The sequence below is a fragment of the Parasteatoda tepidariorum genome, chromosome 5, assembly GCF_043381705.1.
Source record: "Parasteatoda tepidariorum isolate YZ-2023 chromosome 5, CAS_Ptep_4.0, whole genome shotgun sequence".
NCBI classification, from domain to species: Eukaryota; Metazoa; Arthropoda; class Arachnida; order Araneae; family Theridiidae; genus Parasteatoda; species Parasteatoda tepidariorum.
In genome coordinates, this window is record NC_092208.1 from 17933083 (window position 1) to 17958247 (window position 25165).

The 25165-nt window shown below is 27.4% G+C and overlaps 3 protein-coding genes across 4 annotated transcripts in view; 1 reads left to right on the forward strand and 2 right to left on the reverse strand.

Moving 5' to 3' along the window:
* Positions 1 to 105: 105 nt before the first annotated feature.
* LOC107453212 (corepressor interacting with RBPJ 1) lies at positions 106 to 19676 on the reverse strand. Its single transcript, XM_043043208.2, has 11 exons — positions 19491 to 19676; positions 14918 to 15012; positions 12368 to 12444; positions 12120 to 12127; positions 9687 to 9751; positions 8093 to 8141; positions 7903 to 8005; positions 6823 to 6926; positions 5439 to 5524; positions 3835 to 3941; positions 106 to 1823 (listed from the first exon to the last, which is right to left on the reverse strand). The coding sequence occupies exons 1-11, from the start codon at positions 19560 to 19562 to the stop codon at positions 517 to 519; spliced, it is 2073 nt and encodes a 690-aa protein (XP_042899142.1). The 5' UTR covers positions 19563 to 19676; the 3' UTR covers positions 106 to 516.
* A 248-nt stretch (positions 19677 to 19924) lies between these two features.
* Positions 19925 to 24413, forward strand: LOC107453219 (jumping translocation breakpoint protein JTBR). The gene is made up of 4 exons (XM_016069955.3): positions 19925 to 20123; positions 21034 to 21196; positions 22727 to 22809; positions 24077 to 24413. Exons 1-4 carry the CDS (start codon positions 20068 to 20070, stop codon positions 24237 to 24239), a joined length of 465 nt encoding a protein of 154 aa, XP_015925441.1. The 5' UTR covers positions 19925 to 20067; the 3' UTR covers positions 24240 to 24413.
* Positions 24360 to 25165, reverse strand: part of LOC107453196 (focadhesin) — a 46616-nt gene continuing 45810 nt past the window's right edge. For both annotated transcript variants that reach the window (XM_043043207.2, XM_043043206.2), the window contains exon 34: positions 24360 to 24541. In XM_043043207.2, coding sequence (XP_042899141.1) covers positions 24392 to 24541 — 150 coding nt within the window. In that variant the 3' untranslated portion in view covers positions 24360 to 24391. The remainder of the gene's footprint in view (positions 24542 to 25165) is intronic.

Consider the following 25165-nt stretch of genomic DNA (forward strand, 5'->3'; position numbering starts at 1 on the left):
TTTTTTTTACTACAAACAAAATTATTACCAACTTTTCTTTTCTGCCATAAAAATCCCAATTCACATATACAAATAAAGGACAAGGACAAACTAAAGTATATATTCTGTCAAATAACATTTTAATAAAATTTAGATATTATTTTTCTTTATACAAATGATATAATATATGCATTGCATCTAATTACAATACTGGAGGAATAAATCGAAATGAAACAATTTTATAATAATGCTTGTATTATAACAAAGCATAAAAATCTAAATAGATATTCATAGTTTGCAAAATATTGGTTCAAAATTACATTACACTATTAGAGTTACATTGATTTCATATCATCAGCAAACAATAACACAATTAGAGTAGCATTAGTTACTGTATAGGTGCATTTTTACAAAATGGAGGCTTCAAAGTTTGATGGATGAGCTATTCTATTACTTGCTTTGTCTTAGTTTTACATAATGGGCATATTTTTTGTCGTATTTACAGTCTCATCTAAAATAAGATAGAGTTAACTTGGATTATGTATTGTACTTTTGCTTTACAGAGGGAGACCTATCTTCTCTATGGTGATGACGAAATTCATCATGAATCTTTCCGACATATTCCTCACTAGGTAGTAAGTAATTTGTTTTAATGTGTGCTTGAGGACAAAGATGGCTGAAACTGTCAGGATGATCATATTTGACTTTTTTTACAGTACTGATGTTTGAAGTATCTTCTGATGTAGGTGTATCACGCTTTCTTTTCGGAGAGACGGCATCAGCATCATAACACATTTCCTTGTTTAAAGCTTCATATTTTTCTGATTTTTCAGAACTACAATCAAGATTTTTCCCTTCCTTTTCTGTTTGTGAGTCCCTTATTTTGTGTTTAGTCTCAATGGTTTTGTTATTACCTTGGTCCGAGGTGTTTGGTCTTGAATCACTTTTCTCTTTTTTATGTGTAATGTCTTCTTTACATAAAAAGGTTTCAGATTTTCTTTTTGGTGGAGGTAGGTCAACAATGTCACAAAATTGTCCACTCTTTGTTGACTGATATTTTTCTTCTTCAGAACTACTATTAAAATGTTTTTTCTTTTCTGTTCTTGAATCCACTGATTTTTCTTCAATTTTATGCTTATGGTTGGAAGACTCCTTCCTTGGTTCACTTACTTTTTTATGCATAATGTCTTCTTTGGAAGTATATCTATTTAGATTTAAATCCCCTTCACATGTTTCGCTGCTATATTTTTGAGATTGATGTTTGGTCCCCATGCTTTTATGCTTAATATGATCAGAAGACTCACTATTTGGTTCGTGTTTTACTTTTTTATGTTGATCGCTTTCTTCAGAAGCAGATCTTTTGTATTTTTCCTGAGGCTGATGTTTGGTCGCCGTAGTTTTATTCTTTTCATGGTCAGAAGACTCTTGTTTTGGTTTATTTCTTATTTTTTTATGTTCATTGTCCTCTTTGGAGTCTTCCTTGCACATTTTCCTATTGCATTTTTCCTGAGATTGATCTTTGGTCTCAAAAAATTTATACTTATCATGGTCAGATGACTCTTGTCTTGATTCTTTTCTTTCCTTTTTATATTCATTGTCTTTTTTCAAAGCAGATTTTCCTAGATCCATATCTTCTTCAAACACTTTTTTACTGTGTTTTTTTTCTTGAGACTGATGTTCTTCTCCTTTTGATTTTTTCTTTTCAGATTTTAAATGCTCTTTGGGTTCTAAATGCTTACTTTTCTTACTGTGTCTTTTCTCACTCTCATCACTTGATGAATCACTATCTGATGAACTTGATTTTTTTGACTTTTTCTTTTTAGCCTTCTTCTCTTTTTCAGAATCTAAAAGTACATATTAAAAATTAATTATGAAAATTCTTAAGTTTCTACAGATAATAAAGAATGGAAAAAAAAAAGCTTTATCAAAATTTTCTTAAGAATAATTTGCAAAAAACAGATATAAGATACAGTAAAGTCCCAATGAGGTGCAAAACAAATTCAGAAAACTAAAACACTAGGTTAAAGTGCAAATTATAAGAAAATTTAAAAGTTAACAAACATAGAAGTTACATAAATACATCACAAACAATTAATTTTGTTATGAGAACTAAAGGGATTTTCTTTGAGAAAGTGCTTTATTGATTTTTGGTTTACATTACTTAATAGTTTTTCTACAGCAGTTTCTCACACTAATTTTAAGAGTAACAAAATTGCTGGTGTCGCTTCTTGTTGCTGTACAGTGCACCAAAAAAGAAATGCACTACCCTTAAATTTAAGGAAATGCACTAAACTTTGAACCAATAATTATTAACCAATGATTGGTTCTTCATGTTCTAAGACTCATTCTTACTGTTTTGAGAAGGTGACCTTAAATATACTAATTAATTAGTGCAGATGTTTTTTTATGCATGTAAATCAGACAGAAAAACACACTTTTTCTAAATAAAAATATCTTTCTTTCTGGGGTATATGGGATATCTGGTCCTAATAATTTAGTTAGGAGAGCAATCCTAAGTTTGAACCCCTTAATGTTAACTTTACTTTTTGCCTATTTCACCATATCTCCAAAAATTTTAAAGCTAATTGAAAAATTTTCCCACACAATAGTAAAATTTATTTATCCGAAGATAATTCCATGTAAAAAATAACTTTTAATAAATATTTATTATTTTATTTATTATTATAGTCAAAATTTTTTTAAATAGGTTTTGAATTGTAAAGTATGCAATTTTTTACATCATTTTCAAGAATACAATTTTATTAGGCAAAATACAAAATTTGAGTAAAATAGTTCCAGAGAAATGGAATTTTTAAAATATAACTTTTTTTGAAATTCGATTTCTTAGAAACTATTACATCGATTTCACTCAAATTTTGCATTTTGCAGTGTAAAATTATATAATCTTATATAATTGTAGTGTAAAAAATTGCATACTTTACAATTAAAAATTTTTTTGACTTATATTCACTAAAACTTTTTTTTGAATGGAATTATCTTTGGATAAATGAATTTTATACTTGCGGGCAAAACTTTTTGGATTTGCTTAAAAAGTTCTCGGGATGTAGCAAAATATGCAAAAAGTAACATTAAGGAGTCCAAACTTTGCACCACTCTCCTGAACAAACTATTGGGACCATATTTCCCTGATTGCGGTAACCCCCATATTTTGGGGGTCAGAAAACCGAATCTGTCGAAAAAAAGGTATGTTTATTTAGAGAAAGTACATTTTTGTGTCTGATTTCGTAATTTAAAATATCGTCTGCGCTAATTAATTAGCATGTTTGAGGTCATCCCTTCAAACCATTAAGAATGAGTCCCAGAACATGAAGATTTGATCATTAGACCAAAAGTTATTTAGGGTGGTCCGTTTTTTATTTTGCACACTCTACATTATATTCAATAGCAATTTTGATAACTTTTAGTCCATCAATCATTCCCTGATTCAGTCATCATCAATTGTGATTCCAGGTAGGGTCATATGAATAGAGATTTACCTTGACCTTTAATGTTGCAATACCTTACTTTTAAAAGAAAAACGGTCGAAAGGTGTGTGATACAAAAAAAGTAAAGGAGTAGTGTTTAAGGATTTTGTTTTTAATTTTTTTAGTACTTTTAAAAATAGAAAATGGAGAACATAAAGTTCAATAAATATTTGATAACTTTGTTAAAGCAGAGGCTCAGCTAATCAGATAAGAGTTTTACTGTATATACTACTATATTAAATTCACACAACTATTATACATTAAAATTTTTTTTAGTTATTATAAGGAAGCATGATTACTAAAATCCTAACAAAGAAACACAAAAAGAGTATATTACACACAAAAAAAAAAGTAAATTCAAATATTTTACCAGACGAAAAAGATGTCCTTGATTTTGATTTTTTAGTCTTTTTACTTTTCTTCTTTTTCTTACAATTGGAACTTCTTTCTTGCTTTTTCGATAACTTTTTTAGTTTTCTAAAAAATAAAGTAAATCTTAAGCATATTTCAGTCTAGAAAAAGAAATTTTTTTTTGCTAACTTTTTTAAACTAAAACACAAGTAAGCATTTTGTAATAAACATTGAGAAATCATACACTTGAAAAATTAATTATTTTAATTTATTCATTTTTTTTTTTGAAATATTCAATTGTTAACCCTCAGAATGGTTACACAAATAAATCATTACAAAAATACTTTTTCATATTTTTATCAACAGAAAACTAATGAATAATTTGGATTTTAAATGGTATTTTTTAATGCTGCAGCATTTTATTTTCAAGAAAAAGGAAAATCGACAAAAATGTATAACTATTTTTGTGTTGGAAAAAAAGGTTCTTTATAAGGATTTTATCAAGTGACACTTAAATACATGACAATTATACTTAATGTTATATTAATAATACATGCCAAATATAATTTTGAAGCCAATTACTTCAAAAAATATCAGTTAATAGTGAATCAAATTAAGAAAAGCTATAAATGTCAGATGCCAATGAAAAAACTCTGAGTTTCAATAATAGATAGTTTTAATTTTATTTTATAACCATCGTTTGAACAGCTGACCCAATTTTATGGGTTTACGACTACTGATGTCCAACTCATAACCTTGTAATTTTGAACCCAATCCAGAAGACAAGGGAACTCCTGGATCGAGTATTTTCCCTTGTGGAGGACTTTTTGATGGAGCTAACCTGCATTCGCTTTAAATGGAGAGGAAGACCACGAGAACCTCCCACGGTTAGCCTGACGGCAAGGGGACTCTAACCCATGATCCGCCTACCACTGAGGATATTTCACGTCGGCACTGTGGTCAGTGCAAACCGGATGCGGAATTCGAATAGACTGGGATTCGAACCCGGTTCGCCTCATTGTAAGGCGAACGCTCTATCCCCTGAGCCATCGCGACTCAATAATAGTTGGTTGTAGTTAAGTCCCAACATTGTAATTTTCAAATCAACCTTCCTTTTAATTTATGAGTTGATGCTTGCAGTGATTACTATTTCCAGCCTACAGATGTATAGACTTATATTTAAACCACAACAAAAATATATTTGATGGAAATCTTGCTTTGAATTAAAGAACAGTTTTGCTTTATATTTTTTTACTTAATGCATTTTTTTTTTTGTTAGTCTGATTTGTTTCATAGACCTTTTCCTTTTTGGTTTAAGGGTGGGGAAACATGTCTTATTGCATACTCTTTCTACTACACCTCTAAATAACACATTAATATTTTGCTTACTGCTAGTACAACAGATGAACTAAAATGGCATACTAAGTAAAAAAATGTATATCTGATTGAAATATATAACTTTTCTATTAAAATTTAACTATTTCATATAATAAAAGTATATAATTAGAAAGTTAGTTAGCCTATTTATTAGATAGAAATATAGAATTTTTATTATTAAAAATGTATGAATAAGTATACAGGAGTAATGGGACTAAATAGAAAATATATCTTTAAGGCACCTACTTTAACAGTCTCTTCTTTTCTGCAGAAGAAAGGGACTTTAAGAAATCAATTTCAGGATCACTTTCCTCATCACTGGGAATAAATTGCTATGACAGTTTAAAACAAATTTAGAATCTTAAAATATTAATATACTTGAAAGGGATAAAAAATACAAAATATTGTTCGTGGAAGAGTAAATATACAAATATAAATAAAAATATTTAAAAATTAATATTCACAACTTGGTAACAATACATTTTAGACTTTTACAAATTAAGATTATATATATATTTTTTAAACATGGAATCAGAAGCATCTTAAAATGCTAAATCATATTCAAAATGTTTTATTATGTTAAAAATATGTATTTTTTTACCGAACTCTGGTTCTTGGAAACTTTACTTTTATTTGTATTTAGAAACCAACGGAGTGGATAAAGTGTTACAAACTACTCTGCATTAATGAAGTTAAGAGAAAACTGAGATTTAACAAATCCTTATTTTTTGTATATTTTTTTTTTAAAAAAGAAAAAAAACCATACTAATTTGTTTTTGTAGGTTAGTGTTGACCACAGCCTGAGCTATAAATTTTTTGCAAATAACTCTGTTGCTAACTCTGTTGTAAGCGAAAAAAGTTTTCTTAATCTAAATTCATTTTTTTAATTATGACAAATATGGTGACTGACTTTTTTACTTGATAAAGTCAGGTATGAAGTCAGGTATACAGAAAAGAGAGACATTTATATATTACTTCTTTCAAATAATTTAGATGTGTATTTCTAATAATTTTAACACCATATATCTTTTGCAGCTAACTACGTTGTAATAAATTAAGTCTGTTGTTGATTTGTAAGCGAGATAAGTTTGCTTGATCTAAATCCATTTTTTTTAAACAAAGACAAATACCTTTTTGTTTAATAAGTCAGATATAATTTTACAGGAAAGAAAACATTAAGATATTACTTCTTTCAATAATTTAGATGCCATAAAATTTTTGTAGCTTATTATAGTGTAATGAACTCTGTTGTTGATTTGCAAGCTAGATAAGTATTCTTGATCTAAATTCATTTTGTTTTAATCTGGCAAATAGAATTATGGTCTTTTTACTTGACAAGTCAGTCAGGTTTATTTTTACAGAAAAGGAGAACATTAATATTACATCTTTCAAATAGCTTTGATGTGTTAGTTTGCTTTTGTGAAACAGTTTTAGCCTATGTACCAGCATATTGTTTAACAAGGACTACTATGTTTTGGTATCTAGTAAGTAAGTGCAGTGAGAATGTATCAGAATAATTTAATAGGAGCTACAAATGTTGATCCAGCAGTGGTTGAAAAGCAATAGTGTACAAGAATGGTAAATCCCTAGCACTTAAACAAAATACAAATATATGTTTTACATCATTTACCTGATTAGCAGCAGCAGGATTTAATTGATGACCAAGAACATTTTCTTTTAAACCAAAACCATCTTCTCTCATTTGTTTCATAAGTTCCATTGGATCCATAGATGCTAAAATTAAAGGTTAGATGGCTCATAAAAATTTTCTTTATTTACATTTCTTTATCTTAAGCAAATTTTAATATTTTGATAACTGAGAAAATATCAAATAATGCATACATTAAAAAAACTTAAAATTGAAGGTGAAAAAAAAACTAAAAAAAAAAAAACAAAAACTGCACAGCTCTCAAAAAACCAATACGCATAACAGAATTATGTAACTGTAACTATTTTGAGACCAATCACAAAGCATTTGAGAAATCTTGGGGAAGAAAAAGAAATTGATTGTCATATTTAGTTTTCTGGCATTCCAGCACAGATTTTTTTTAATAATTTATATACTATAATATTATGAATATAAAATAACATTAACATCTAAAAAGCGTACTTGTAAAAAGTTAAAACTTATAACATGTTATATCACATGATCCTGGCAAAATATTGTATTTGTTATTTTTATACAACTAAAATAAAAATTAAATTAAAAACAAAGTTTAAAGGGAAAGAATTATACATTTTTAAAATTTTCTTTTTTACAATTTACGACTTTTTTTTCTTATCTAAATTTAAATTCTTTAATTTTAATGTTTTATACACTTCGCTAAATTGTTTTAGTGACTTCATTTCTCCATTAAATTCACTTTTGCTTGTCCTCAATAAGACAAAAATTTTAATTTTGTGTAGCGAATTTTTTTATCAACCTCAAATATGCCAGAACGCAGAATGCCTACATTGATCTGAGCCTTTAACAATTTAGTTGTTTTAGAGCAGTGAAAGGCGTTTGATTTATGTATTGATGTATGTATTATGTATGTATTGATGTATTTTATTACAGCTTATTTTATTTTCTATTTAAAGTGTAAGATTTACCAATACCAATTTTACATGTTATTTCAATTTATAAACTTTTGAATAAAATAAAATAATTATGATTTGCCACATAAAATCCAATTGTTTTGTTGTTAATATTTGATAATGACACACATACTTGTAGGCATTGAGGATGTACTGGCTTGATTGTAAAGAGGACATTCCTTGTCTGTGTTGATATGTCCCCACTTGTGGCATTTTATGCATCGAACATTTCTCACCTATGTTAAGAGGAAAAAACTGCTGTGTATAAAGTGATAAAAAATGTACAAAATTTAACTACAATTATTTCAGATGAGAGTGCTTACAGGAATGCCGAAAGGTTGATCTTTGATATCTTCATTGCCTTTAGCATAACTAAAATGTGAAAAGAAAATAAACAAATGTAGACAAACAATTTTAGTTTATTTTATACATATGCATAATTAATAAAATATATTAAACATACATTTGTTTTCAAATTAAAAATAAAATTTACGGAATTAAAATTGTGTAGATATATTAGATATAATAATATTATACACCTTTCTTTTTTTAAAATTTCTCTTCAAAAACAACACTTTTAACATTATTTAAAAATCTCCATCATAAATATCTAAAGTTGCGATTTATATGCATTTTTTTATAATAAATACATATAAGGAAAAAGGTTTAATTTAAAATTATACTTTGGTGATGATGCTAAAACAGTTATTTGCTGCAATCTTTATTTCATATCAATCTCATTGCATGTAATTAAACAATTTTTGTATAGAAATAAATATTTGATAACTGAATGTACACTAGTTTACAATGTTAAAAAAGTGGACAAGAGTCATCAAAAGTTATTTTTAGTGACTTCTTTAAAAGTTTAGTTTTATAAAAATCGATTTAAATATAACACTGGAAATTTATACAATTATTAAATATATACTTGTGAGTATATATATACAGTGAAACCTGTGTATAACGATACAGTCTATAACGATAAACCTGTCTATAGCGATATTTCCTTGAGGTCCCGGTGAAATTCCTATTAACTCAATGTATTTTTAACCTGTTTATAGCGATAACCACTTTTCAGTGAAACATGTCTACAACGATAATTTTTCCTCTTTTGATAGTTGATAGTTCCATTCCGATTTTTCTACCGTTGGAAAACGACTCCCCATCGAGCTTAAATGTGAGATAACAAAATGTTTTTTTTTTATCTCCTTTGTATGTAATATTCTTCCGTTGTTTCTGAGAAAAAATGCCACTTTTAGGGGAAATTAGAGCAGTAGAAATGGGTGAAGGGGTATTGTAGGAGGGAGAGAGCTTCGTCAGAAAAACGGGTGACACACTGACGAGACATCGATGCGACACGACAAGAGGGGAATTCCTATTCAATAGCGATTTTAGCAGAAGTTATCCCGGGTGATCAAAGTGATGAGGAAGAAGCAGCTGACTGTTCTCAAAACAGGACTCAAATTTCTCCTGAGAATGCCATATTGCTAATTAACACTTTGCAAGATTTTGTTGCAACATTATCAAATGTAACTGATGTTCATTTGAATTCATTAGATGGACTGAAATGTATGAGCATGGAAATGGCAATTGCTTCCAAAAATAACCAAACAAAACTAACCGATTATTTTTCTAAATAATTTCTGTTTTGATTCATAAAATTGTAAGTAAATTTTTCTTGTGTGCTGTTTCATAATTCTAAGTAAAATTTTCATTTGGAGCCTATAAAAAAAGTTTAATTTATCATAAGTTTTAAACGTATACTTTTAAATTTCAAACCTGTCTATAACGATAACCTGCCTATAAGAATATTTTATTTAGGTCCCTACAGTATCGTTATAGACAGGTTTTACTGTATATATAATACCACTGATTTGTTATTTATGTGTCTAGCAATTATTATAAATACAGTCTTACTCTTCTCTGGGAGCATTATATTTTCTTTGCCACTCAAATTTAAATTCTGGTTCATCATCTTCTTTCTAGAATTAAATAATATTAATTTATTACACTTAAAAGTTAGTTTTTCTTTGGAAGTGGAACATTGGCACTAAAACACTAAATACTGCCAAAACTTCTTGTGCTTGAGAAGGAAAGAGATAGTGCCTACCATCTTATATACCCACGTAAATCATTTTAATCTTAGTTATAACAATTGGTCAGTTTTAATACAACACATAACTCAGGATTGATAGAATATTTGCACAATTCAAATAAATTTTAATTACAATTTACTGAATAAAATCTTGCATCCATTAGAAAATTTTTTTTTAAAATGAATGCATTGCCTGTCTTTAGATAACATCTTATCTTGTTTGTTTATTTTTTGATTTTTAAATCAAATTTATGGCTTATACACATAATAATCAACAACAAAAAACAATACAGCATCAATGTCTTTGCAAGTTACTAAAAAAATATCTTTAATCTAATATCTTTAAAAAATATCAAATAATCCAAATATAATATGTACAAGAATAGTTTGTCCCAAATGACCAAAATTATAATTAAAATTATATCAAGTCTATGAGCTTCTTAAAAGTTTAAGAAAAGAAGAGTTTCTGAAAAAACATCATCCAAGGTAAAATAGAGACGTTTTTTAAATTTGAATAACAAATCTTGAATAGAATACAAATTCATACCAAAATAGATTAGAATACATTTAAAGGAGAAACTAACAATAAAATATATTACTTTTAAGCATAATTTTGTTTTCATGCAAAACTATACAAAGAAATCTATTCAAAATGAATATAGCAATTACAAACAGATTATAGCAGAATCTTGATATAACAAGTAAGGCATATTATGACAAACTTCATCACTTTAAAAATGCTAATATTAAAGATGCAAGAATTGCATGTTTATAACAAAATAAAAATTACTGGTCTTTTACTAATGCAATATTTCTCTATAGAAATGCATTTATATACTGTTTAAGCAAACAATATTATAGGCAAAAGAGCAAAACAGAAGACATAGTAATTTATATGTGTTTCAATTATAAATAAATAAAAAAAAAATGAAAACAATCATCACCTCATTCCTAAAACCTTAATCCTTTATGTTTACAAATTATACATGTATGGCCAGCTGCCAGCCGAGTTATCTTCCTTCTAACAAATTAATAATGTAATTGATCCATTATTTCTTGGAAATCTGCTACACTCTTCAAAAGATTATGATTTTTGAAGACCAAACATTTACACTACCCCTTTCCCGTATTTCTTGTCCTCACAACTTTTTATTAAAATCAATGATGACGTCAAGAGCTATTGCATTTTGTTTCCCCCTTATCTTTGCCAACTTTGTAGTCATAAAACTTGTTCCCAAGAAAAAGAAAAAAATTAAGGAGAGAATTGAATGTGATTAAACAATTTTATAATTTCTCAGATGTTCCTGTCATAGAAATTAACTGTATTTCATCAAGTAGAGAGTTATATAATCCAGTCTATTTTCTGTAGACAAAAGCAAGTTACTCTAGATATGTATTTTAAGCTGTTTACAATAAAAGAGAAAGAGGTAAATTTGTTTTTGCCTATTTCATCATTTAGTTATTTTTATTTTAAAATTAAATAATGTGCATTATAAAAACAAGTTCACTATAACAACAATTCCATCTTCTGCTGAAAATTTTTATAACAAACTGTATTTAATTGAAAAGAATTTATTGTTAATAATAACACAAGACATAGAAGGAGGTTTAAAATTTTCGAATAATTTTTTATGAGACTCCCCAGTTTTTCTTGTGTTACTGTGACTATGGCAACACAGGCAAATCTAATCGGTAGTTCATTTTATGCCATACATTTTAAAGCATAGCTGGAGCCAGCAATGCAAACACATTAAAAATGTGCATTTTGAGTTTGGAATTAGTAATTTCAAAACAGAAAATGTATATTTCAAACTAAATTTTGAAACTCTTTCCACATTTTATTTTATTCTTATCAAATAATCCCATTCAATTAAATAATTATTGCCTTTTGTAGTTGCTATTTTCATTTTGAATCAACCTCTAAATATTCAACTTTGTTTTAAGGTATTGTACCGCAATAATTTTAACTATGGCAATGCACATATTTTAAACTGCAGCTGAATCTAATCCTTAATCAGTCTTAAAATAATGTTGAGTAAAATCTTCGTTTATATTTACAATACTTATAACTAATGTATTGCAATATCTTTGAAGTTGAGTAAAATTTAAAGACTAATTTAAAAATATTTCTTACAAAAAAAAAATTAAAAATATGACACAGTTTATCAATTATTTAAAATTAGGAAACAGTCATATAAATATATTAAAAGCAAACATAAAATCTTGAGTAGCAGTAAAGATAAATAAGTACATACCTGACGCTCTATATCACCACAGCATGGAAAAAAGGTAAGATAAAACATGAAAAAAGAAAGCAAAAATAAGCATAATGAAAATATATGGAATCAAAAATTGAAATCACGTATATAATAATTCAAATAGAAAAAACTTATTGAAATGAGCCAAACAGAATTTATCATACATTTCAATAGTTTTTTCTCCTCTTGGAAAAGTTACTATACAGAAATAAAGAAAATCCATACAAAGAATTTTTTAAACTTGCCTCTTTTAGCTCCTGGTGGTGCTTCATACATAAAGTTCAATTCAAGTTTATCCTTGCTTTCACAACTTACCAAAGCCCTTTAAATACAAGAAGAAAAAATTAGAAATGTGTAAAATTATGAATAATTGAATAAAAATGAAATTAAAATATGGATTATGCGAGACCACCAAATCAAGACTATCAAATTCAAATCATAATCATTTGAAAACTTGATGTAGGATATATGCATTTGATGCAAAAGTTCAGGTAATTTTACAAATTTACAATGTGCTGCATAGAATAATTTTAAGATACTTTTTGTAGCATAGATAAACTTTCTAATTGTTAAAATTTTTAATTTATTAACTCATAAAAAAACACATTATAATATTAGATTTTTAGGTAAAGACTCTTTTTTATTATTAAGTTTCAGGTAATTATTGAAATTTATTAGGTGTTGCATAGAATAACTTCAAGATACTTTTTATAGTACAGATATACTTCCTAATTGTTAAAATTTTAATTTATTAACACATTATAACATTAAGTTTTACTATTTACGAAATAATAAATATGCAAAACTGTAATTGATGGAATAAAAATGAAATCAAAACACAAGACCACCCTGCCAACCAAATTCAAATTATTATCATTTAAAAATGTTATGTAGGATATATGTATTTGATACAAAAGTTCAGGTATATCTTGCAAATTTAATTTTTAATGTATTAGTTCACTAAAAATTGAATTATAAAATAAGGTTTTACTATTTACGTGAAATATTAATGAGCAAAATTTTTTTTTTAAAATTTCTTAAGAAAGTCATTAAATCCATTTTTCACTTGTTAAATGTGGCATATTACAGCCTGGAAATCAATACTATTATTTAAATTAAATTGCAATAAAATACTATTCAAATTTTTTCTTTTTAATATTTGATATTTCTCTCTTGAAAATAGTTTCCTCCATTTCTTTCACTAGAGTTCCAAGAAATTAATTTCTTCCAGGGTAGTTTTTTCCACTTTGGCAAAGACTTACAATTTCTGGTTCATACCAAGGAAATAAGGTGGTCCTTATAAATTTACAGATGCACTTCATGCCTTCAGAATGTAATTTTCTTTTTGGGGAAACAGAGCAAATTGGGAAAGTGATTGACACAACATTGGATGAAGGTTAAGAAAATTTTTAAGTCTAAAATTTTTAAATGAAAAAAAAATTAAATCTAGTTCTTAATCTTAAAAAAATTTTTTTTTCTCTCCACAAAATAGGATCAGGTAAAAATCAGAATAAATCAATATAAACCTCTTAACCTGCTGACTGTTTAGTAAATGGGCAAAATTGGGAGAATGTTTTTCCCTAATACACTGATTCCCTATCTCATAACATGAAAAAACTGGTCTTTTCACGTGCAAAACCGCCAGTGAGTTAAGAAATTAAAATAACTAAAAATCTCACTTTTCTTTTAAAGAATAAAGAGCTTTTCATCATTGATAAATACATATATAAGTCAATTATCTAGTATTAAATTAAAGATTAATATAAATAAACTAAATTAAACGTTGTTTCTTTTTTCACTCATTCAGTTTTTAATGACCTCATAGCTTTAAAAACACACACAAAATAACTTTAACAGTTAACATATAGGTTTGATAGATGTAACCACGCATTAAGAAAGATGAGGAAAAAATACTTTGTCTAGGCTTCTGTTACAGACTTTTTACTTTATTATTATTAATTTTTATCTTGTTCTATCTCTTTCCATTTTAATTTATAACCATCGTTAAACAGAAGAACCAATTTTTGGGTTTATGACTACTAATGTTCAACACTATAGCCTTGTAATTTGGCACCCAATCCAGAAGGCAAGGGAACTCCTGGATCAAGTATCAGGAGAAATGTGCCTTTCTGGAGAACTTTTTGATGGAATTAATCTGCATTTGCGTTACATGTAGGGAAAACCCATGAAAACCTCATACGGTAAGCCTGATGGCAAGGGGACTCTAACCCATGATACGTCTATCTCTGAGGATATTACACCAGCACTGTGGTTAATGTGATCCGGGTGCAGAATTCGTATTGATCAGCCATCGCAGGGATTTAAACCTGGTTCACATCTTTTGAAGGCGAACGCTCTAACCCCTAAGCCATCCTGCTCTTCCTCATTCCATTGAAATATTTTTTGAAAAGACATAAATCTGTAAAAAAATTGAAGACTTCCACTCTTGATTAATCAATCAAAATGCAACGAGAATGGCCTCTTAGTGTAACAAGTGGAGTAATTGGAATTTATTTAAGCAGGACTAACAGCATTAAGAAATTATAAATGAAGAACAATTTTGCAAGATATTATTTTAATGTTTAAAGATAAATTTTTATTGGATGACAAAACTAATTAGCTATATGGAAATGATCTTAAATAAAATTAAATGTATATTTTTTTCATTCATATTTATAAAAAAATACTATGCATTACACTATAAAGGTATGGAATGTGAAATATCCTATAAATTAAAAAATAAATAAAGATCTCTAAACAAATTAAATAATGGATATATCACACAGTTTGCAGACCTGTTGTTATATAAATCTTGTTCCTTTTCATACTGAGCTTTCAATTCGTCTTGCTTCCTCTTTTCATTTTCTGTTTTTTGCTCTGCCATCCATGCCTAAGTAATTATGAAATATTAAACCAAAATTGCATATATTTTCAAAGGATTAAAATTTAAATTGAGCTAATAAAAGTAACACTTTAAAATTAATCAGATATAATAAGTAAATTATTAAAAACTAGTCAAGGAAATAAAATAAAAATAGAGACATAATTAATCATAATAAATGTCTATAAGACATGTTAATTTTGTGTTACTTCCATGAAGCCAATACAGATTATAGATCAGCAGTCATTCCGCTAGACTTTGGAAACTACGGGTCCTAACGATCCAGGGTGTTAAAAGTCCATTTTTATTTAAAGGTATCCATATTTAAAATAATATAAATTTCTCATTTAAATTTTTCAGTGACGACAATCTGTACTTTAATCACCATAATTGTTTTAAATTTCGTGATTACAATACAGATGTTCTGTTTCTTGCATCAGTATTTATCTCTTTTGTATTGATCTTTTTTGTTTATACTTTTTTTCTAGTAATAAAATGTGTTTTTCTTTTCTTTTAAAACTTACATTTGAAATGTTCAAATATTAAATCAGCTGACGCCCATTTATTTTGCAAAAGGTTTCATAAGTTTTTTCGCACCCCCACAAAAATTTATAAAGTATTTGGCATACTATTTATATTTATAAATTTTTTTAAATGACAAAAAGTACCACTAGCTGTTAAATACCTCGGGCAAGTTTCTTTTCTGTCATTGGGAACATGTTATTAGAAGTCAAACAACATAACTATTCAAATCATGCACAATATTTGCATTATCATTACTTTTATAATAATGATTCAATTTATATCATGTACAAAAAATAAAGCTAAAATTATTAACTGATTTTTGAAAAAAACGTGCTTCTATTTGTACCCTTAGATCATTATTACTTGATATATTATAATTATTCAGTTTATATTAAAGATAATAACAATGAGTTGTTAATCATTATCAATCTAAATATTGATTTTAATTGTTTTATGATATAATTTAGGCAGATTTTTTAGCTTAGGTAAAACTAAAGTAATAGCCAATAACTGTCTAATCTCAACTGGAGAAATTCTTTCATTTCCAATATTTGAAAAAGCTGAGATGTACAGTGCACAAAATAAAAAATGGACAGACCTTAATAACTTTTGATCTACTGATTGGATGTTCATGTTTTGTTAGTTACAGAAATGCTAAAAAGGATTTTAAATCAAAAGTGTCAGTCCAATTTACTCTGTAATAAATTGGTTTTACAAATAATATCTGCAATAAAAATAGTTTTTAGTTTTCGTGGGTTGTAATCAATCACAGGTTGAGAAATATATCGCCGACATTTCTTGATCAAGTATAAATTCTAATAAAAAGAGAAGTAAGCAAGTTGAAGGGCATGCACTTGCTGACAATACTTAATACTTTTTTATTAATAAACGCTCAATACTAACCCATTAACGCCCAAATTAATTCTACTTAATATATTTCAATGAATCTTTCAAATCCTATTTATTATGACCTAAATAGAGTATAAACCTTAAAATTTGTGCATATTTTGCATTACTTTTTAAATTACAGCCCGTCCTCATTTGAGGACACTGGGCATTCTAGGGAAAAAATGATTTTTCTTGATATAACATGCAAATATTGTAGTTAGTTCTTATTTTAAAAGTCTATTTAATTTTTTTTTGGTACAGAATAAGTATAAATTGTAGTATTACTGAAAACTAAATTAAATATTAGACTTCTGATAACATTATTATTATTATTTTTTAATTTTGGATTTACAAAAAAGGAACAAAATGAAAAGAGCCAATTTCAGTAAATAAATAATACCACGTAATTTCACTTTATGTATATTTATTTAGTAGAGTATTATTAAACTACTTAAGTACATATATTGTTGTTGTTGTTCATTTACGTCGCACTGGAGCTGCGCAATGGGCTATTGGCGACGGTCTGGGAAACATCCCGGAGGATGATCCGAAGACATGCCATCACAATTTTGATCCTCTGCAGAGGGGTTGGCACCTCCGCTTCGGTAGCCCGACGAACTGCACGCGAAGTCGAGCACTTTACGGTAGCACAGTTTAACGAGGACCAACACCGCACACCCTCGGTCCCAACGCAGATGGATCCAAGTGGGTCACCCACCCACACACTGATCGCAGTCAGTGATGCTTGACTTCGGTGATCTGATGGGAACCGTGTCTTAACGATCAGTCCACTGCGGGACTGATCAAATAATTAAAAATACGTAAAATATTCAGTACATGAAAGCATATAAAATATGCACTGAAGAATATACCACTTAGTTGTTCAATTTATTATGAAACTTTGGAAAAGAAAACATGCATGATGTTACGTTGCATTTCTGATAAAATGTTCGTGGTTTTGATGTTCAGTTTTTCATCTGACAACGTCTTTGCTTCTCCCTTTTTGCTATTGTATGTCCAATAGGATCGTACTTCAGTAGTAGAGGTTGATTTTATCATTTGATTATCTACTCGATCTAAATGTCCTTTTTTCAAATATGATACGACAATCATACCTTGAACATACTTTATTGAAATCTGCTTCTTACTCTCTTTTTTGTTAAGAGCTTTTTACAAAATGTAAGCATTCACTATCTACATGTCTATCATTCTTGTAAATAAACACCAATTCCCTTTTCGCCCCTTATTGATTCAGTGTGCTTTTCTAGGAAACAGGTATGTTGATCCCTATCCCCCATGAAAGTGTTGTACTCACGTATGATTTTTTATTGCGGTACAGGCACTCTTTCCTTTCGTACTTTCCACCATCTCATTGTTTGCCCCCCACAGAATTTATTTATTCGAAATTCATTGCAATTGTAATTGATTTATGGTCATTCCATCCAAATCCTAGTCATTAACCTCAGGAAATCATTGAAATGTAACTGCCTAAATTTGTTTGAGAACAAATATTCCTGAGCTATTGTAAGAAATCCTATCTTATTGTAAGAAATTTACGGGATATAGTACCTATTGGATTGAATTTTTGGAAAAGAAATATGAAGATCTAAAAAACACGTACAAGGTAAAATAATCTCCTAAAATAAATGAAATAATGTTAAAAAAATGTCTGCAAATTCTGAAATTCACTTACTCAATCAAAATACAAACACGTATGGGTAAATAAATGAATTAAAACAAATTCTGGAAAATTCTTTAAAATTTGCCGGTAACGCCCAGTGTCCTCAATCGAGGACAGTAAAATATAATGTTATATAAAAAGAAAAGAAACTGTAAAAAACAAATTTATTTAGCGTTATATTTTGAAATATACTCTTAAGAGAAAAACTGCAATAAATAAAATAATTTGCCTTTATTTTATTTGATATGACTGCATAAAAAGAAAAGTCTTGTGTGAGGCTAGAAAAATCTCAAAATGGCGGTCCAAATAACAAACCAAATATTGCAGCATATTTATTAAAAATATTGCAGGTGTGTTGATAGTGCTGCCAACTATCTTCCCAGAAAAGAAAAATTATTTTTGAAATAAAAATAAAAATTTTGCATAATGTTTTATTGACTGTCCTCATGAGGACAGTGGGCGTTAATGGGTTAACTCCATAAATGCTTATTTCTGCAAAATTACAAAGAATTAACACAATACAGTTCCACCAGTGTTCATTGGTGTGCAATACTTCCTTGGTAATAATATTTAGTGCTTCTGATTTATGACTAAAATAAAAGAGTTAATGGAGATTTAATGTGGTTAATGTCATTTTTCTATTTCTTCATAGATAAATAATGAAAACATATGAATAATAATTCACACATTTTCATTAACATGCATTTGAAAGAGGTGTTTGGGTGTGCAGTTTGTGCAATATGTGTGGCATGGCATATAAATGTGTGATATACATACATTTCGACTCTGGGTAGTAGTATTTACTATAAATTTATTTTTATGATTTTAAATACTGATGGAAAAATCAGCAAAAAATTACACACCCACTTTTAGAAGAATTTGATTTTTAATCATCCAGAATTTATAAGCATCAGCATATTTAGAAGTGTATATTTACACTTAGTTTATCCCTACAATAACTTTTCCCTTAAGCTGCAATTGCTTGGTAAATTAAAAAAAAAATTATATTGATAAATCCTTTTTTCAAAATAACAAACATGATACACAATAGTATGCTTTTGACAAAATTTTTGTAAAAAAATATTAAGCATTCTTTTAAAATTTATAATTGAATTCTTAGAAAACAGAAAAAAAAAGTCTAATTATTCAGACTTTCCATCTGACCCACTTGAACATTTGGATTAAAGTCTAAATACAGAAAAGAAAAATTTGGAACATTTCCTTTAAGATACTAATAATTATTTTCAGTATAATGTCTTTTTATCAGCGCTAACTCTAGATATTATAAAATCTCAATAAAATTATAGTTCATCAGAATATGATTTTGACGAAATCCAATTCTTTAGGGTAAAAATAAAAATGTAATTATACTTTTTTCTTAAATTATACTCACTCTTTTTATATTTGCCTTCGATCCAGGGTGAAAAGGTTTTTTACACATATAATTATTATAACCTTTACCCATTTTGATATGTAATAAAATTAATTTATTAAAATTTAGTTCACTGACATTTATTCGTCTTGTTTACAAGGCGAAATGTTATTTAGTTATTATTTGTTATTTTATCTGGTTAAAGTTGAAGTAGTTAAAAATTTTCCTCAATGAAATAAAATTTCACGGTAGCCTATTCGTTACGATGAGTATTTTCTTATTATTATATTTTCGTACTATAATTAAAATAAATATGACCTATTATTACGTATTAAATTGTAAATATTCAATTTAATGCACTATAATGTCATTTAGGAAAAATATAGATTTAGAGCTTAGCAATGTTTCAACAAGACAAAACTAATTACAAAACTAAAACTGGCAGACGATTTCTATTGTTTGTATTAAGACTGAGTTGTTATGGAGAAGTGACATTCAAATGCTCTAAACTAAATTATTTTTAATTTTAACTTCCGACGAGATTTGATGGTCCTTTATATTTATTTCACAATTTTGAGTATCGAATCTGTATAAAATTATGATTGAATTCTGTACTTTTCGCCGTATGGTTATTTTTATCGTGTGTTTAGCTTTGTAAGTTCAGGATTTGACAACTTTCATTAGTTAATTTGATTTGTTTTTCAATTAATTAAAATTTTTGTAGCATTATTAATTTGGAAGTTTTATTTTCTTTTACTGATAAGAATAATGAATGCAATGGTGACTAAATGACATGGACGAACCAGTTAAACAATATATTTTAATAAGAAGAAATGATAGGAAATAGAGCAAAAAATTTTTTTTCCCTAAAAAAAAAATTCTGCTCAGTACTGTTTTTTTTTTTTAAAATTTTTTTTTTAACTGAGCCATCCTTTAACATGTTTGAATGTTTTTTTAAAGAAAATTATGTGAAGGGAAAAGTGATCCTGCACGCTGTTATTATCCTTGTATTATGCTATTCGATTTGTTTTCTTGATTAAATAATAATTCTATTATCTAAATATAATTCTTTGATTAATAATTAATTCTATATAAGATTTATGTATCTGTGCCAAATAACCTTAATTAGGCAATTTCTAGGCCTTGGGTGCGTGAAGCTAAAAAAAGCATTAAATTGCGATTTAAAATATTAAGTATTTTTTAATATGGAAAGATTTCTGTATCATCTCTCTGCTGCAAAATAATTGCCAAGTTTGGGCGGCTTACAGGCAATGGCTGTGTGAAACTATTAAAATAAATAAAAATCACAGTAGGGAACTAACTTGAAGGGTGTAACAAGGAACCATCTCTGGGGAAATCTTTGTATTTTTCTATAAACCTCTAGAAGTCTCTAAAATTTTTTGCAGGTTTAAAGTCTCTTTGGCGATAGATTCTCAGCTTTGTTCAGTGCTTCACTTAAAAATTTTAATGTTAATAAAATGATGCTTTTGTATGATTAATTATTTTAATTGGCTGCAATAATATTGTTTAAATATTAAACTTTATTTTTAACTATGTATTTTAGTTCATCATTGGTTGTATTGGCTGTTGAAAGTTATTTAACTCCTACAAATGAGAAGTATCCTCAGAATAACAGTCTTAGTGAGAACATATCTGGTGCTCCTTGTTGGCAAATTGAAGATTACTTTATAAAGCAACACTGTGCTCCATGTTCTGATTTTGAAAAGGTAATGGGTTTTATTGAGCTATTATTATTAAATTGTGAAATTTAAAAATATTTCTTTTCCAAAAATGTTATTATATAAATTTCTCATGCGTTATTTTGTAAACATAACCTATAAATTCTGTTTTTTTGTTATTGTTGAGAAGTTGGAGAAAATAATTATAATTTGCAAAAGTCATGAAAATTTCTTGACTTAAAAATCAAAATACATAATAAGCTTATTTATAAGTCAAAAATTAAATTCAGTTTTTAAAAAGAATCTTTGATTATCATTACACCTTTTTAAATTTTCATAATATAATCGTATTTACGATGAGAGTGATTTTTATTATATTTTACTCATTATCGAGTTAGAAGTATTTCCTTTTTAAAAATTGTTAGAAGTTGACAGATAAATTATGTTCTATTTTAAGCATAAGCTATAAATTCTGTTATTCTTTTTTTTTAAAATGATAAGTGGGAGAAAATAATAATAATTTGCAGAAGTTATGAAAAATTCTTAGTTTAAAAACCAAAAGACACAATCAGTGACAAGAGATTATCTTATTTATTAGTCAAAAATTAAATTCAGTTTTTAAAAATTATCTTTGATTATAGCTAAGATATGTAAAAATTTCATAATACAGTGTAACGTCCCATATCCGGACGTCCCTTTTCCGGAAGGGTCGATTTCCCGGACACTTTTTAACAATCAAAATAAACAAACATTTCTTCATCTTTCCCTCNTTGATTTTAAACATCCCAACCTCTAGTAGTTAGATCTTATAAAGTTCTTATCAGTTTCTTAGAACTGATTCTGTCCCAAGATAGTATAAATCTTTGCATGGCATTTGTTTTAAATATTTCTTATGAGTTTTATTCATTAATCTAAATCATGGTGCGTAGCGTTTTTAAAAAGTACTTAAAGGTGCTTATTTTCGATTTTTAAAAGCCCTTAAAGGTGCTTTTTCCATTGGGTGTTTTTAAAAAGTGCTTAATTTTCCCCTTTCGAAAATGAGATTTTTTTCTTTACCTTATCGATTTTCATCCTGTATTATGCAATAGCGTGCTTTTCACATTGTTCTATTCAACGTTTTCACAATTCATTCAACCACAATCTATTTCGGTGCACCATTGGTCCATAGCGTATGAAAGCGCCAATCATTTTACAAGTTTGATGAAATACTTGGAAGTCCGCATATGCGTCTACTGAGTTGGTTCGGTAAGATTATTGAACTCTTAAGCACAACTCTGCTGCATTTTGCAAGATAGTCTCATTTTCCACTCTCTGATATCGAACCAAAAAGTCTCTCAAGCATTTTATAATGGCTAATATAATCAAGAAAAAGAGTTCTTTGTCAGAAACTAGTTATTTTATCATGATCATGTAAAGTCTTTGAAAATTATTTTGCATTTTGTTAATGTATATTGTGCTTAAAAAGTTTTTTGAGTGCTTAAAAGTTGCTTATTTTTTGTTAAAAGATTTGGTTACACACCGTGTAAATTTTATCGTTAAATTCATTCATCAAAATAATCAATAATTTTCATTTTTTAGGTGAGCAGACATCTACCAGCTTGTGTTTCAACTGGTTACAAAGAAATGGTTTCTTGTAAAGTATCTGGAGATGTTTATAGGAGGTACATGTCAAATTTTTTTTTTAAAAAAAAACTTTTAAGTCTTATGTTTTTAATGCTTCTCTTTCAAAATTTAAAATTATGTTAATAAAAAAAATATCAATTTGCATACTATTAAGGTTACTGTGGAAACAATATTTTGAAGCTATAAACTAATATTTTTAATAAGTCATTTCTCTGTTGATCTCTTATTGATATTTTTATCACAATCTTTAAAACAGACTTGTCAAAATTAATGCATTGATGATTAACATGAATTTGAACAAGTTATTTTTGTTAACATTTAAATTGTTGTGTATGGGATACTTGAAAAATATTCATTTTGCAGATGACAATGAATTAAATATTAAATAATGAATTTAGTATTAAAGATGAAAAAAAAAAAAGAAAGTACAAACTTACATTTTGTAATTTTTTTAAGACAAAAATACAGAGTTTTAAAAATATAATTATATGACATTGAAACTTTAACTCATTACAAACTAGAAAAAATTTGCAAAAAAGCTAGGTAATTTTGAAACTGAAATAACTTTTTTTAAAAATTATTATTTTTATTGTATCCATCACAATAAAATTGTTTCAAATCAAACTAAGTTAAAGAATAATGAGAATTGTGAAAAATTATTATACAGTTACACTGGTAACTACACATATCTATTTTAGAAGAATAAATAAAAAAATTAGATGGTGAAAACATGCTTATGCTAAGTGGCTAAGCGTTATTTATTGCTATGAAAAAGGATTAAAAAGATAGACATTAACGTGCCTGTTGTCGATATTTCTAATATTTACGAAACCTGAGCCTCTCTGGACTTGTGATAAATCAGGCCCATGTGAATGGAGTTCACCCAAACCACTTGTGAGATTTATGTGTGGTATATATATAGTAAAAAAATTCTGATTTAAAAAAACTGTGTGTATACTTAAAAAAGTGATCAACAAGACAATATGAATTTACATTCGAAATCAACACATCATAATTAAAAACAAAGTAGAAATGTTGCAATTTATGCTGAAAAATCTTAGATGTTTACAATAGAAATTGCTGTGGGGTCAAGCACGTAAAAAAAATGATTACTCAACTGTGTAATTTGTTAATCATGTTTTTTATTATACCAAAATAAATAAGATTTTAACAAACTATAGTTTTTAGAATATTTATATCAGTTTATTTATATTAATTACCCTTATTCAGTGGCGTATGCACTTACAATGTATATTAAACAGAAAATTGATTTTAGAGCATTTTTGTTTGTTTGTTTCTTTATAGTTGTGACAAAGTACTATGGTTAGAAGAAAGGAATTTTTTCATTTTTGAAAGCTGCATGGTTTGCTTAAGTATAGTTAGTGCTGCTGTAACTTCTTTTCGCCAAAAGCAGCTAGACCAACGTATGATGATGAGAATACAACAGCAAATATCTGCAGGTGTTTGAAGTTATGAGATACCAGACGTATTCGTTGATAGCTTCAACTGCTTGAGTCAATTAAACATGAGTGAGATAAATGTCATATTCATCTGTGATGTATTTTTATATGTATCAAAGCTAAACAAATTTTTGTAAAATACATTTATTTAAATTATTTATTAATAAATATTATTGATCACATTTGTCCATACTTCATTTTTCTGAAATTCTTTTAAACTTCTCATAGAGCAAAGGCTTAATTTAATGTAGTGTTTGTCATTTTCATCCATATGTTGACTCTGTAGCAACATCATAAACCAATCTATTAGCTGAAAAAAGAATTTAAAATGTTATACCATTTTGTTACTAAAGAGTATTTAGAAACAATTACTAAATAAGTTTAATGTGTTTAGAGTTAAAAACCTTTCTAAGCTAGAGCTGTAAATTACATGAATCAAATTTGCACCAATTTCATTGAAAAATTTAAAACATTACAAAATTACCAAAGATTTGATAATGTAATAGATGTTTATAATCATTCATAACGGTTTTATAATTTAAAAAAATTTATAAATCTTTATAGATAATTGATATTTATATTGGCAACTTTTATAAAGATTTATATGTATTTTTCATGTTAATTTTACTTACAAACTTTGAATAGAATTTGTACAAATTTAGCAGGTTTGCAAAATTGTCCAGTTATAATAATAATCTAAAGTTATTGTTTTATTTTTTATTAAATAGGTATTATAAAGGAAGTTCTTTTAAAAAATATAAACTAAATCACATTTTATATTTTTAAAAAGGATAAACTTTGCTTACATTATTTCCAGTGACAAATTTCCATATCTTCCATAAACATTTGAACAACTTATAGTATTAGTAAATATTAGATTAAAATGTGAAAATTATGTAACGCTTTCACATGCATGCTTGGGGAAAGTTTTGAA